Source organism: Notolabrus celidotus, chromosome 14, assembly GCF_009762535.1.
Source record: "Notolabrus celidotus isolate fNotCel1 chromosome 14, fNotCel1.pri, whole genome shotgun sequence".
Classification (NCBI taxonomy): Eukaryota; Metazoa; Chordata; class Actinopteri; order Labriformes; family Labridae; genus Notolabrus; species Notolabrus celidotus.
Genome location: NC_048285.1, coordinates 28,249,201 through 28,261,820, shown reverse-complemented (window position 1 = coordinate 28,261,820; position 12,620 = coordinate 28,249,201). Strand labels below are relative to the sequence as shown.

General features: G+C 41.2%; 1 protein-coding gene across 2 annotated transcripts in view; it reads right to left on the bottom strand.

The window, feature by feature from the left end:
* Nucleotides 1-12,620, bottom strand: part of tenm4 (teneurin transmembrane protein 4) — a 164,342-nt gene that overhangs the window by 78,997 nt on the left and 72,725 nt on the right. The window contains exons 6-9 of one of the 2 annotated variants that reach the window (XM_034701399.1): nucleotides 11,986-12,060; nucleotides 11,627-11,725; nucleotides 10,458-10,693; nucleotides 2,252-2,416 (exon numbers count right to left, since the gene is read on the bottom strand). In XM_034701399.1, coding sequence (XP_034557290.1) covers nucleotides 2,252-2,416; nucleotides 10,458-10,693; nucleotides 11,627-11,725; nucleotides 11,986-12,060 — 575 coding nt within the window. The remainder of the gene's footprint in view (nucleotides 1-2,251; nucleotides 2,417-10,457; nucleotides 10,694-11,626; nucleotides 11,726-11,985; nucleotides 12,061-12,620) is intronic. The other variant, XM_034701400.1, reaches the window with a different exon arrangement.

Here is a 12,620-nt window from a genome sequence, read left to right as displayed (position 1 = left end):
TAATAGAAAAATAAGAGAAGATATAACTGCTACCGTACTGTGATGAAATACAATTAAAGTAAAATCAATAAAAGGGAAAATTGTAATTACAGAAGAGAGGATCTCTTATGCAAGAACCTGTTCATCTACGAGCAAATTAAATGCCAGAAATTGTCCATATGTTCCATAATACACCTTATATTGGACTCTGTGGACATGGCAACATCTGTTTGCCCATGTAGACGAGCTAATTTCAGCAGTGATGTCTACTAAAACAGACGTCCACGCAAACCACCCCCAGGACTTGGTGGCAGACACGGCTTTCGGTTACACGTGGCACGGCAGATGGCAGTCTTCTCAGAAGTCCATCAGTGGAGACGGGTTTTATTAGAAAGGACAGATTCCCCGTCTCCCAGATCTAGGTCTCGCATAATGCTACAAAACACAGCCTCATATTCGACATGTTGGGGTGTGTTTGTATTCATGCAGCACATTAACGGTGCACCCATCAGGCTGTTTAAATAAATCATAAGCCGAGACCTGTGATAATGGGCCTCATGGTTAAATAAATGGTTGTTGTTCGGGATATTAAACTACAACATAATGCTTTGATGGAAGAAGAGACTCAAGGAGACAGAGCTATGCTGAATTTCAACACAGTACACATCTGCATCACCCTTGATAAAACAGTAGATAGCTCATCATTGTTCGTGGTGACAGCACTGCAGAATCAGACTTATTTAGACAGCTATGGCTATTGATTTCCTATCAACAACGGCTAGGTGTACGCTTAGCTGATGTCATGCTTGTTGTTAGCTAAGCACATGGGGCTGTCTGGTAAATGAAACAGACAACTCCCGGATTCATCTATATGGTAATAACCTCATCTTCCACCTATTGTAGCCCGCCACCAGCAAATCACATGGTTAAATCTGGGCCTATTTGTTCAAGAACGGAAGAAAGCAAACTTTTTTCCTCGAGACGAGCAGTTGGTACCGTGGGGTGAGCACATGCTTTCTGCGGCTGCCAGGAAAGGCAGCCCAGACTTGGAGATGAAAGGATCACATCCGCTCTGAAGAGGACAGAGTGGCTAATCCCCCTCCAGCCCCTGGATACTCCGTCCCTTAAGCTGTCCCATTCTCTCCCTCCAGGAACAAATAACACTTTCCCACTTACAACAACTTTCATAGGATTACATTCAGATCTCTTTGCATACCATGGAGACCGGTGAACACAATGTGAAACTGGATGACACAATAATAACAAAGTTGCTTGAGCTCCAAAATGTCATCCATAAACTTTAAGATTTGAAAAACTTTTCTTTTTTTTTCATTGATGTGGCCGCAGCAGTGTGTAGTAAAACAAGATGGATACAAAACCTCCTAAATAAAATCTGCATTTTCATATTTAAAGGTGACATATTATGCTCTTTTTCATCAAAATATATTGGTCTAAGAGGTCCCCAAAACATGTCTTTGAAGTTTATTGCTCAAAAAAACACTTTGAAATTAGATTTTGGTCTGCCTGTAAACCCCTCTTTTTCAGCCCTGCTCAGAACAGGCTGTTTTCTGTGTCTGTGCCTTTAAATGAGAATTAGCTCTCTGACCACGCCCCCTCAGGAAGTGGGTGTGGCCTCGGCTGTCCAGCACGTTGATCTAATGTTTACATGTTGGCTGCATATGCACGGCTGTTCACAGACCCGCGTTACTTCAACCCTCTGAATCTGATCCAGAATCTGATCCTGACGGAGAGGCGCCTGCAGCAGGACCTTTCTGAACCATTGGTCACAGATTTAGTGTTTCTTGTTGTTTTATTTGTCAGTATGTCGACGTGTGTCTTGGTACACAGCTACGAACATGTAGCTATGTGGCTATGCTAACTAGCGCTAGCACTTTTCCATGAAAATTAAAAATCATCCACTAGATTTTCAAATTTGCAGACGTGGGGAGTAAAACCGACCTTTGTGTTTATTAAGACAGCCTACAACTAGCATGCCTCCCTCCTAAGCTCCTTGTTAGCACACATGTGTGCAGGGAATGAAAAACGGAGGAGGAGTTGAGTTGTATTTTATACAGTCTATGGGCTGAACAAGCTCCGAGCTCTGACTTCCTGTTACAGACCGGATGGCGTTGTGACGTATGAAAAACACTGAGGGGGGGTTTGTAGACATGCCAGGGACACATATTTCAGGCAGAGAACCATCAGAAAGTCGATTTTGCATGATATGTCACCTTTAATAGATATAAATGACCCTTATAAAAATTGCACTTACTATCATCTTTTCCCTTGCGGTCAGGTATCTCCAAGCCTGTGTTGCCAAGTGGAGGCAAGCTCAGGTCAGTTGGAAAAGGTAGGCCACTTGTGTTGTCCTCTGACAGCTGGTACATCTGTCTCTGCATTGGTTGTAGGTGCCAGTTTAATCCAAAAAGGTGCATGGCTGAAAAAAAAATAAACAAAGCAAGCTTGGAATTAATCACACAAAGATATTCTAAAGTATATTTTCCCTTAGAAAAACTGCACACTATTTCGCACAAAGTAACCTCCAAAACTCTCGAGGGACTTCTTTGTAGAGAGGTAATTATCCAAAAGTGACAGCCGTGAGATAGGAGGAACAGGAAGTGCACTCCACTATATAAAGAACAATATGTTTTGGTTTAATGGTTAATGGCATTTTGTCAAAAGTGCTGAGCAGTAAGATCAGAAGATGAATGCCATCGTGACCTCATGGGACAACATCTGCCTCACCGCACAAACATCGGCATGGATCATCCCCACAGCCCTAACATTTCCCAACCCTATTCCCTCTCCCCAACACTGCTAAACTAGGAGACAAAAGGACAAACACATCAGCAGCGAGACATCTGTAGTGTTTCAATGGGAACACAGTGGATTAAGCATGCTGATATTTTACAAGGTCGACAAAAGAAATGTCCTTTGGAACAATGGCTGCAGAGTGCAGGACGGAGGAGGAGGAGGGGCTGACGATGACAGATCACCAATAAGAGAATGGACAAGACCAGCTTAGCGAGGCAAAAGCCACCTTAGATGTCAACAGTCAGCAGAAAAGGCCCAGAAACTCAATATAGCTATTTTATTGGTTTGCTGGTTCTCTTAAGCTCTTCAAGTAAATAAGCACACAATTCAATTATAAGGAGTGGAATTATCTGACAGTTAAGACTGAAGCTGGGAGTTAGACCTCGCCTGTCCTGTCAATGTTGTTTTTCTTCAAATGCGTTTTCATTTTTGATCCTTTTAAGAGCGCAAACTACGTCATGTCACCAATAAGCCTTCCAGTGACAGTTCAGACAACAGAGAAAATAACTGTCATTACTTGGAGAGAAAGAGAAAAAGTACTTTGTTAGTGGGGGACTTTTTTTTAACACCACCTCAAAACATGCATAAATTATCACAACGCATGATACGAGAAGGTTTTATACATCAATTTAGAGCTTACTCACACTTCCAGCTTCTAACTTTCTATGTCTAACTTTCTTTGGTTACAACATATTCTTGTAATCTCTTTTTGCATTAACAGGCAACAAGTGAACATAAAAAGGGAAAGCTTGAGTACTGACTAGAACTAGGAAGAAAGAGCACATCTCTCCAGTGTTAGCTTCTCTTCACTGGCTCCCAATAAAATGTAGTATATAATTTAAAATCCTTCTTTTAACCTACAAAGCCCTTAAAAATCAGGCACCCTCGTATCTTAAAGAGCTCATAGTGCCCTATTACCCCTCTAGAACTCTACGCTCCCAACATGCAGGCTTGCTAGTTGTACCTAAAATCTCTAAAAGTAGTATGGGAGGTAGACCCTTCAGTTATCAGGCCCCTCTCCTTTGGAATCATCTACCAGTCAGGGTCCGGGAGGCAGACACCCTCTCCACTTTTAAGAGTAGGCTTAAAACTTTCCTTTTTGATAAGGCTTATTGTTAGAGCTGGCTCAGGCTTGGACCTTCTTTTGTTATGCTGCTATAGGCCTAGACTGCCGGGGGAACTGGCACACTGACACACTGGGATCCTAGTTCACTCCCTTCCCCCCCAACCCCTTCATCACTTACTTTAACTCTGCCTGCCCCATTAAAGTTACTAACCATAGACCTTTCTGGAGTCCCTGAGCTCTACTGTCTCGTAGATTCCTCCTGCTGCAGACGTTCTGGACTCCAGCTGATACGGACGTTCTGGACCCCAGCGGCAACAGCTTCTACTACTCGTCTCATCACTATCACCTCTCTCTCTTACTCCCCTCTATCTGTCTTTCCAGACCCAACTCGGTCAAAGCATGATGGCTGTCTAACATGAGTCTGGTTCTGCCTGAGGTTTCTGCCTGTTAAAAGGAAGTTTTTCCTCACCACTGTAACTAGCTAAATACTGCAATGTGCAATGCTCATGATGGATTAAGGTGGGGTCAGACTGAGTCTTACCCTGTCTTGAAGTTGGGTCTCTGTTCACAATTTGACATAGAGTGGTCTAGACCTCCTATGTTTGTAAAAGCGTCTTGAGATAACGTTTGTTGTGATTTGGCGCTATACAAATAAAGATTGATTGATTGATTGATTGATTGATTGATTGATTGATTGAAATGCATTCTTGTGATGTTTCTATCTTGACATTTTGTCAACCAATGACCATGCCACAAGATGAGACAATATATAAAGGGCACAATCATCACTGGGACTGTAACTGGGATCCTTTCCGTTGTGTCCTAAGTTAGGCTGTAAAGTCCACACTAAACCAAACGTTGAAACTAGTTAGTTTGTAACTTAAGTTGTGTCATTGTTTGGTTTCACCACAGAGATGTAAGATTCATCTTAACAAGTAGACTGTAACGTCCAAACTAACCAAAACAGTGTCGCAGATATGACGTATACACTTCCAGCAGCCAATCAGAGGAAAGCACCAATTTTGATGCATTGTTATCTTTCATGCCTAATCGTCTCAGAACTGACCAACAGCTGAAACAAACTAAAGTAAAGTGATAAGTATAGCCTAAAGCCTCAATCTATGGTGTGTATAATAAAAGTGACTTTGAGTGGTAAAATGATCAACTACAACATATGTTAATACTCAGGAGCACAAATCTTGGTCACCATATTTTTCCAAAGGATTTAATCTCTCTGCGTTGCAGACGTCATATAGCTGGGAAAACTCTCTGTATCTCCTCATCATCCCACTTTTCAAAACGATTCGCCATGGCAGCCGCTATTCTGTACGGAGGACTTTACACCTACGAGGGGCCAAGTGTAAGAATTAAGTTGCAACTTAGGCTCATGTTGGAACTATCTCAGCTGGTGCAACACACAAAATGTTAGCAGAGTGTAAACTCCATCCTAAATGAGAAATAAGTAATCACCAGCATAAAAAAGACCAACGCATACCACCAAGCTTGCTTTCTTCATTTAGATCTGTCTAATGTGTTATCCAAGATTAAGTCCTGTTTTAAAGAAAAACTCCATTATCACTCCATTTTCAAATAGCACAGGCTATTTTCATAATGCTCTCAATTTACACTGTGCATAAGCTCACTGATATCAAGATGAATGTGTGAATAAGAGGTAGTGATGGTGTGGTTATCAGAGAAGAATACAATGCAAACATTCTCCTCCAAGATGACGAAAGTTCAAATGCAGTACCAGCATCTGTTCTGTGTCCGTCCAGTGTAGAAAGACTGTGTCATTGGAGGACAACAGTGAAGAGACAGATGGCTTTATTTGTCATTTTGTAAGCTCCAGAAAGACATTCCTTGTGATTTGTAGCAACATGGACTTGCGAAAAAAAAATAAAAAAGTGTGTGTCTGTCGCTGGCAGAACAACCGCAAGGTCACTAAGCAGGGTGTCATTCCAAGTGTCCCAGTAATCATGTCTTTGTGGGCTCTGTTCTACATCCTATCCGCCCCTGAGGTCTCTAATGGAATATGGTCAAGGAAGTTCTCATCCTTTAAGATGTACTTGAACCACTTCTTGGTATCTATAATATGCAAAGCATTGGAGTTAAGCCAGTAAAAACTCCTGATTTTGTTTTGCCCACTCTTCAAACTTTTCAAATTCTGCAGTACAATGGCACTCTCAAGGCTGCTGCAATTGGTTGCAAAATGAAGACAGGTTGTAGGAATAACAAGGTACTTCTAATGAGATGGCTACAGGCAGAGACAAGCTGTGTCGGTGCTCCAGCAATGCCACTGACCTGTCAAGAGTACTGCACTTTGTAGCATCGCCCCTTTTTTCCTGAGCACATGTTGTGCCCTCCTTTCGCTTATCTCCTGGCAGGAAGTTGGGTCACACCATGTGCCAATTAGGAAATAGAGGTACTGTAGTACTGTACTGTAGTGAAGCCTTCTCAGCCAATCTAAGGCAGTCAGAGCTTATTGCTGTGGGTCATCTGCCAGCATTCTTGAGCATCTTATCCTCTGATCTAAGGAGCCCTGTCCAACTAGTGCAGGGAAACTATGATGAGTGGAAGCCCTTTCCTCATTCTGCTTGTCAAAGTCATCAAATGCTGTCAGTATCAAATGCAAAATATGGTGTGTTTGAAAAAGACAGCACATAATACAGTCTCATATATGCCTTGGACTGAAAACATTTTAACCATATGGTTAATTAATCAATGCACATAAAGACTTGTATAGGTGTTAAACATGGCTGCTCATTTCTCAGCACACTGCACTTGGAGTTCTCTGTCATTGGCAGCCTGTTGTGTAAAAAAACATCAACAGTGAAGACTGTTTTCACACAGTTTAAAACATAAAGGTAAAGAGCTGAACCAAATAGATAGCAAAGCCACACGTCTTGCCACCAATCTTTCCTCCAATGCCGCGGCTGGCCACTCTCTGGACACACCTCCCCCCATGCACCTCTACAATTTGTTCAGTGTGGTTTAAATGTCACTGCTGCAAAGTATCTAACATGAAATCTAGACTGTGTTTCGACCCCATCCTTTTTACAGATATAGAAAGAATCAATGAAGAATCGAGGAAACTCACATACTTCAAAAACTTAGCCTTTTGTCACTGTGACTTTGGCTTCTTATGATCTGTGTACTTCCCTGAGTAAATGAACAAACCTGTTGCTTAAGTAAAACAAATACATGCATGGAAAACAAAATTGAAAGTGTAATACCTAAGGCCTAATTATGGCAAAAATATAAAGCAAGTAGTGAGATGTTGCATGCTTGGTATCTCTGTGTTACTACCATCCTTCTCATTCGTTAACCCTCCTGTTATGTTTGTTTCTCTGGAACAGCAATAATGTTACTGGGTCAATTTGACCCGGGGCATATTCAATTATCCAAAAGTGTCAGAAACACAAAAAATCCCAATACACATTTTTTTTTAAATCAAAGTTTTAACTCTATTTCTAACAAAGATTTGGTCCATTGGTGTTCTTTAATTCTCACAGAACATGGTTCAATGAGGATAACTCACTCGTTTTTCATTAAAGTTCATGTTAAAACTTTTTTTAATGTACATTGGAAAGCCCTAAATATAAAAACAATAGTTTTACATGACACAGATTTTCTTTATTTTATTTTAAATTTGTATTTTTCATGAAGTGATGTTGATAAATTAACATGACACATCTTCTGTCACATGCTGCCCATATTTTTATGCTGCATTTAGCTGGTTTGGAAGGCATATATTGCCTAAAATAGACTTTTAAAAGGGTCAGTTTGACCCGCAACATAACAGGAGGGTTAAATGATATGCGCCAGCTTCACAAAGGTAGATTCAATCTTTACATTCTATATAATGCAATACTTTATGGTGCCACATGATAATTAACAATTTCATAAAAAGCAGTAAAGCTGATAGGGAGCTTGTTGTTTTTTAACCTTCTTTCATTTCAATATGTCACCATATCTGGGCACTACAAATATCACACTGGCATGATAAAAAGCCAAATCACACAAGGCTGTAATTTCAGTAAAGTATAAAAAGATGGACAAACAGGTAAAAATCTGTGTTGTAGATTGGATGATCATGCAGTGAACAATTTTCTTGGGCCTAGCCTCTTGTCCTTGGCTGGATACCCAGGGTGAATGGAAGTGAACACAGGAGGATTCTGATGACCTTAAAACGAGGAGCACATAACAAATGTGCTAATGAGCGAGCGACCACAGAGAAAAATAGTGCCATCTTACACCCCCCAACCTTTTAGCACTTTAAAATGTGCCAATTTACAAAGCCGTGAAAAAAAATGAAACCATGTTTTAAGTCAAAACATCTGTCGTGAAGCATAATTGGGTTCATTAGACATCTCACCAGAGTTCCCAATTACAGACCTCAATAATTAATTGCACTTGAAATTAAATGTATTTTCTCATCAGCCTTTAATTAAACATGGCCCTCGTTCTTGATTGGAAATTCGGATCTTCGGGTGAGGTTTGGTCTCCAACATGTTTACTTGTGGTGGATCGGGAGATTGTGTGAGTTTTGCAGGGTATAATTACACAGTCTGATTAAGCACTATCAGGCTGATGGGGCTCTGTGGCTTTTGGCTAAGTCACAAGCGGTGAACTGTAGACATAAACTGTATCGCTACTTCTACCGCCAAACCAAACTGCTGATCCCCAAAACCAAGCCAAACCAGAACTCGATCACACCCACTGTCATCAATTTGAAGTTTCCGGGTACCCAGATAAATTCACGAATAGCATCCAGCTGAATCATTTTTAATCCAGCCCTGTTCTGAATTTTAAATGAAACAGTTTAAATGGCTCTGATGACACAAAATGACTAATCAGATTTCAGTTCATTTGGCTTCAAGGAAAAGCAGAAACGATTGCTTTTGTGATTGTTACAGCATAATGCATATCTATAACAAATGTCCCTCAATGAAGAATTCATTTATCTCACTGATGAGGGCCATGAAGAAGGATCTGGCTCCTTCATTGACTTTATGCATATGAACTGCAACGATCTCACCAGCCTTCTGTTCCAAAAACCATTTCTGTATCTGTGCAAGACTGAATTCAACAATGTTACCATTTATATGTTAAACAGGTATTCAGATTTATTTGATATGGTAAAAGTAACAAGGTGCAACACAAAGAAGGGTGTAGCATTGCATTTGAAACCACTGGCGAGGCAGAACTGTCATTATTTGAAAGGAGGTACATCTGGATCTTTTATGAGGGTGACTGCATTCTTGAGGCTTTAGACCATCAAGACAACAATACTAGTGTTACAATATTCTAATCCAGGCCTCACATACCTGTTTTGCATTGCATTTTCTCTCTCTTTACTGCAATACATGAGGCCTATGTCCCCAACACTGTCACACAACAATCCCTTAAAGACAAGTTTAATTTCTGTCCTCACACTCGCCGTCTTCTTTTCCCTTTACAAATTCAGGAAAGTTCACTCTGACAACATGTGGTGTGACCTTCCCACAATCCTAGCTGTTTTCCATTCCTTAAAAACCCAACCACTCTGTCACTGTAACTGAAGCTATTACCGTTGATTGCAACCAATCTCTAAACTCTGTTGAATCCCTCTTTATAGCGAAACTATTAAAATAATTATTCCATTATAATAAACGTCTGTTTTGGAATGAAACGGATGCTTGTTTCCACATCATAGTTAATGAACCTCTAGCCAAAATCTCAGCTACTCATAGAGTTGAATTTGACATTACTGGCAGAGGAACAGCTTCCTGAGAATAAACAGAAGATGGGCAAGCATGAGTAGCTCTACCCAGCATGGCTGAGAAGACAAGAAAGACAATCAACATATCCAAGTAGGAACAGAGCAGGGAGTACAGATTAGTGTGTGATCGCTTGGAAATATGGAAAAACATCACAGCAACTGCTGAAAGAGTCCACTTTCATATACTTTTAACTTCTCTTTCTAGTGTATTTTTATTTTGTGTCATTGTCGACTGCACCTTCTGATCGTTTACCAGTGAATTGTGTAAACAGTCTTGTATAAAGATCACACACTTAGATAAGAGACTGTATTATTAGATATGAATTTTATCCCCGCAGGGAATCACAAAAAGGCAACAAGAGCAGGAGAGATTTCATAGCATAACTCAGATATTAAAGCTGGTGGTCCTCATCCAGCTGGATCTGGAGGACACTGGTCAGGAATTTTAAACAAAATGAAATGAATATTCAGAATCTGCAGCCCTCTCTCGTGTGATGGCCAATGTCTTTTTAATTCATTCCCTATCTGACCTATTCACAGGAGCGAGAAGCTGGATTGCTCGTCAGTGCAGAGTCAGTCATCCCAATCAATGAATGATAATGTTATTTCAGACGAGGTGTGTGGGCAAGGAGTCAATCTATGAGCTCCTATATAACGATGCCCGTATACGACACAGAGTGCAGATTCAACACTATTAAACGGGGTGATAGAGGGAACACAATAGAGCATGGACTCATTCTGTGACTGCAGTTAAGTGGGGGGTGGTGCTGGGTGGTGCTGGGGGTGAATAGGTAGAGGCACCCACCCTGGTGTGTGGAAGCACTAGAGGTGACTCACCAATGAAGTAGGCCAACAGGAACAGCAATGTAACTGAGATGAGGATGGCACTGAGAGCAGCACATTTCCAGTTGCAGTGTTTATAGGGTTTCTTTAGGCTGAAGGCAGGTCGAGAGAAGGTGTTTCGAGGCAGAGGGCGTGGGGGAGGCGAGTACACTGTGCTGGAAGTCAAAGGGTATCCTGGTGATGTTGTGCAATACATTGGAGCAGTTCCACCTGGTTTGAACAGGAAGTGCCTGGAAAAAACACATTTTCTTGTTAGCCTTAACAGCAACACTCATTTCTAAAGGGATGCCTGTCATCATAATACTGTATGTAACCATCCATGTGCAGCCCCTTCCACTGCTAATTCTGTTTCCAAGCACATCCAATACGGTTACCATAGTCACGCTTCTGCTAGATTAGTCAGAATACTAGAGCATAGTGGGTCTGCTCAGTTGAATCTGTAAATCAATATTAAATCTAATTTACAGGACTAGTGACCGCAGCTGGCTCTTGTTTACGTATTCATGCTGCCGTGGTGGAGAGTAATTCCTGGTAACTATGTGTCAAGGCTGTCCAGAGGAGAGATACAAAATATTAGGTTGCAGAATTGAAGTTGAACAGATTTATTCGCCCTTGGAAAACATGGTTGGCTATCTCCTGAAACATGTGTAGAGCTGCACTTTCAGAGAGCCGTATGAGAAGCCCATCAGAGCCTAGTGGCAGAGGCACTGTTGTCGAGGCTGTTTTACTGACACGTTTACAAGAAGCTCCTGAGCGACAGTGACATGGACGTGATTGAATGTCACATTACGATGTATGATGTGGAAAGTCACTGAGACCATATTTCATTTATAAATAACAGGACAAATCTCAGCCAAATCCTATTCTTATTGCTGCTATAGGAGACAGCACGGGCAAGTGTTTCATAAAGCGGTCATGCTAAACATTAATCAGAGGTTACACAAGCCAACAATATGACTTAATGCAAGCTGTTAGTTGTATTTAACAGGGAAGGGACAGATACAGCAATGATTCTAGCACTGCAGGAGACATACAATGATGATTGACAGCATTTGAAAAAACAGAGGATATTGATGGTAAAAACAGCGCAGGCATCACTATTGTTTTCATGGCAAAGCAGACTCTGACAGCAGTTCGAGCCAGAGAGCAGACATGCAACATACCCGTCGTTGTACGTAGCATCATGGCGTGCTGATGCCAGAATGTCCATCTCAATGAGGTTGTCCTGCAAAGTCTCTAGGAATGTCTGCTTTGCTAAGTTTCTACACACAGGTGGAAAGATGGATATGGAGCTAGTGTGAGATGTGCGTGCAATAAACACAGAAATGCAAAAAAACAGTAAGTGATCACCAAGCAACATCAACAACAACATCAACAACAACAACAACAACAGCAACTGACAAATGGATACCAAAACAGATGTGGGACAAGAAAACCAAGGCCTTTATGGAACTACTTCTACAAAAGTGTGAGACAAATAACATCTATCTCTCTTCTTCCCTTCATTTAGGCACTGCCATACCTTGTTTTGTACGAGCCCTGCCCTTCTCTGCAAGCGTCTTGCTCCTCTCTGATAAACATTAGAGTATTCTGGCTCCTTTAAGGTTGTGGTTGGAAGAAAACAATGCATCACTTACAAATAAGAACCTTAAGGCTTCTAACACTTTATTCAGACAGAACACTTTTAAAACACTTCGATTCCATTTCTAGATATAAATTGTCACTCAGATGTTATAGTTGTCAGAATAGATGGTATCCTTAAATACAGAGGTTTTCCATTTCACTCTCCAGAATACACAATTTCAGTTTCACGAGTGCTTAGGGTCATACGTCTCATTATTCTCGTGAAGCACTCTCCTCTATAAGAGCTCTGTTCCATGAGTAAATACTGCAGAAATGCAATGGAGAAATGAGCCGTCTGCATGCGATGGGCAGGCCAAACATGTTCGGTGGTACAAGAGAAAAGCCTTGTTTTTTGTTCCCTGCATCTTTGAGGCCAGCAGTGAAGGCAGTTCATGGTCTCTGAAGCTTTTGTTTTGGAGAAGAATACAACTTTTAATGAAGAGAGAGATGCTTGGCAGAAACTCTAAAAGAAAATAGTGAGGCTTTACAGGGGCAACCAACTGCTGGCAAGTCTCCAGTGGCAGAGCAGGATAA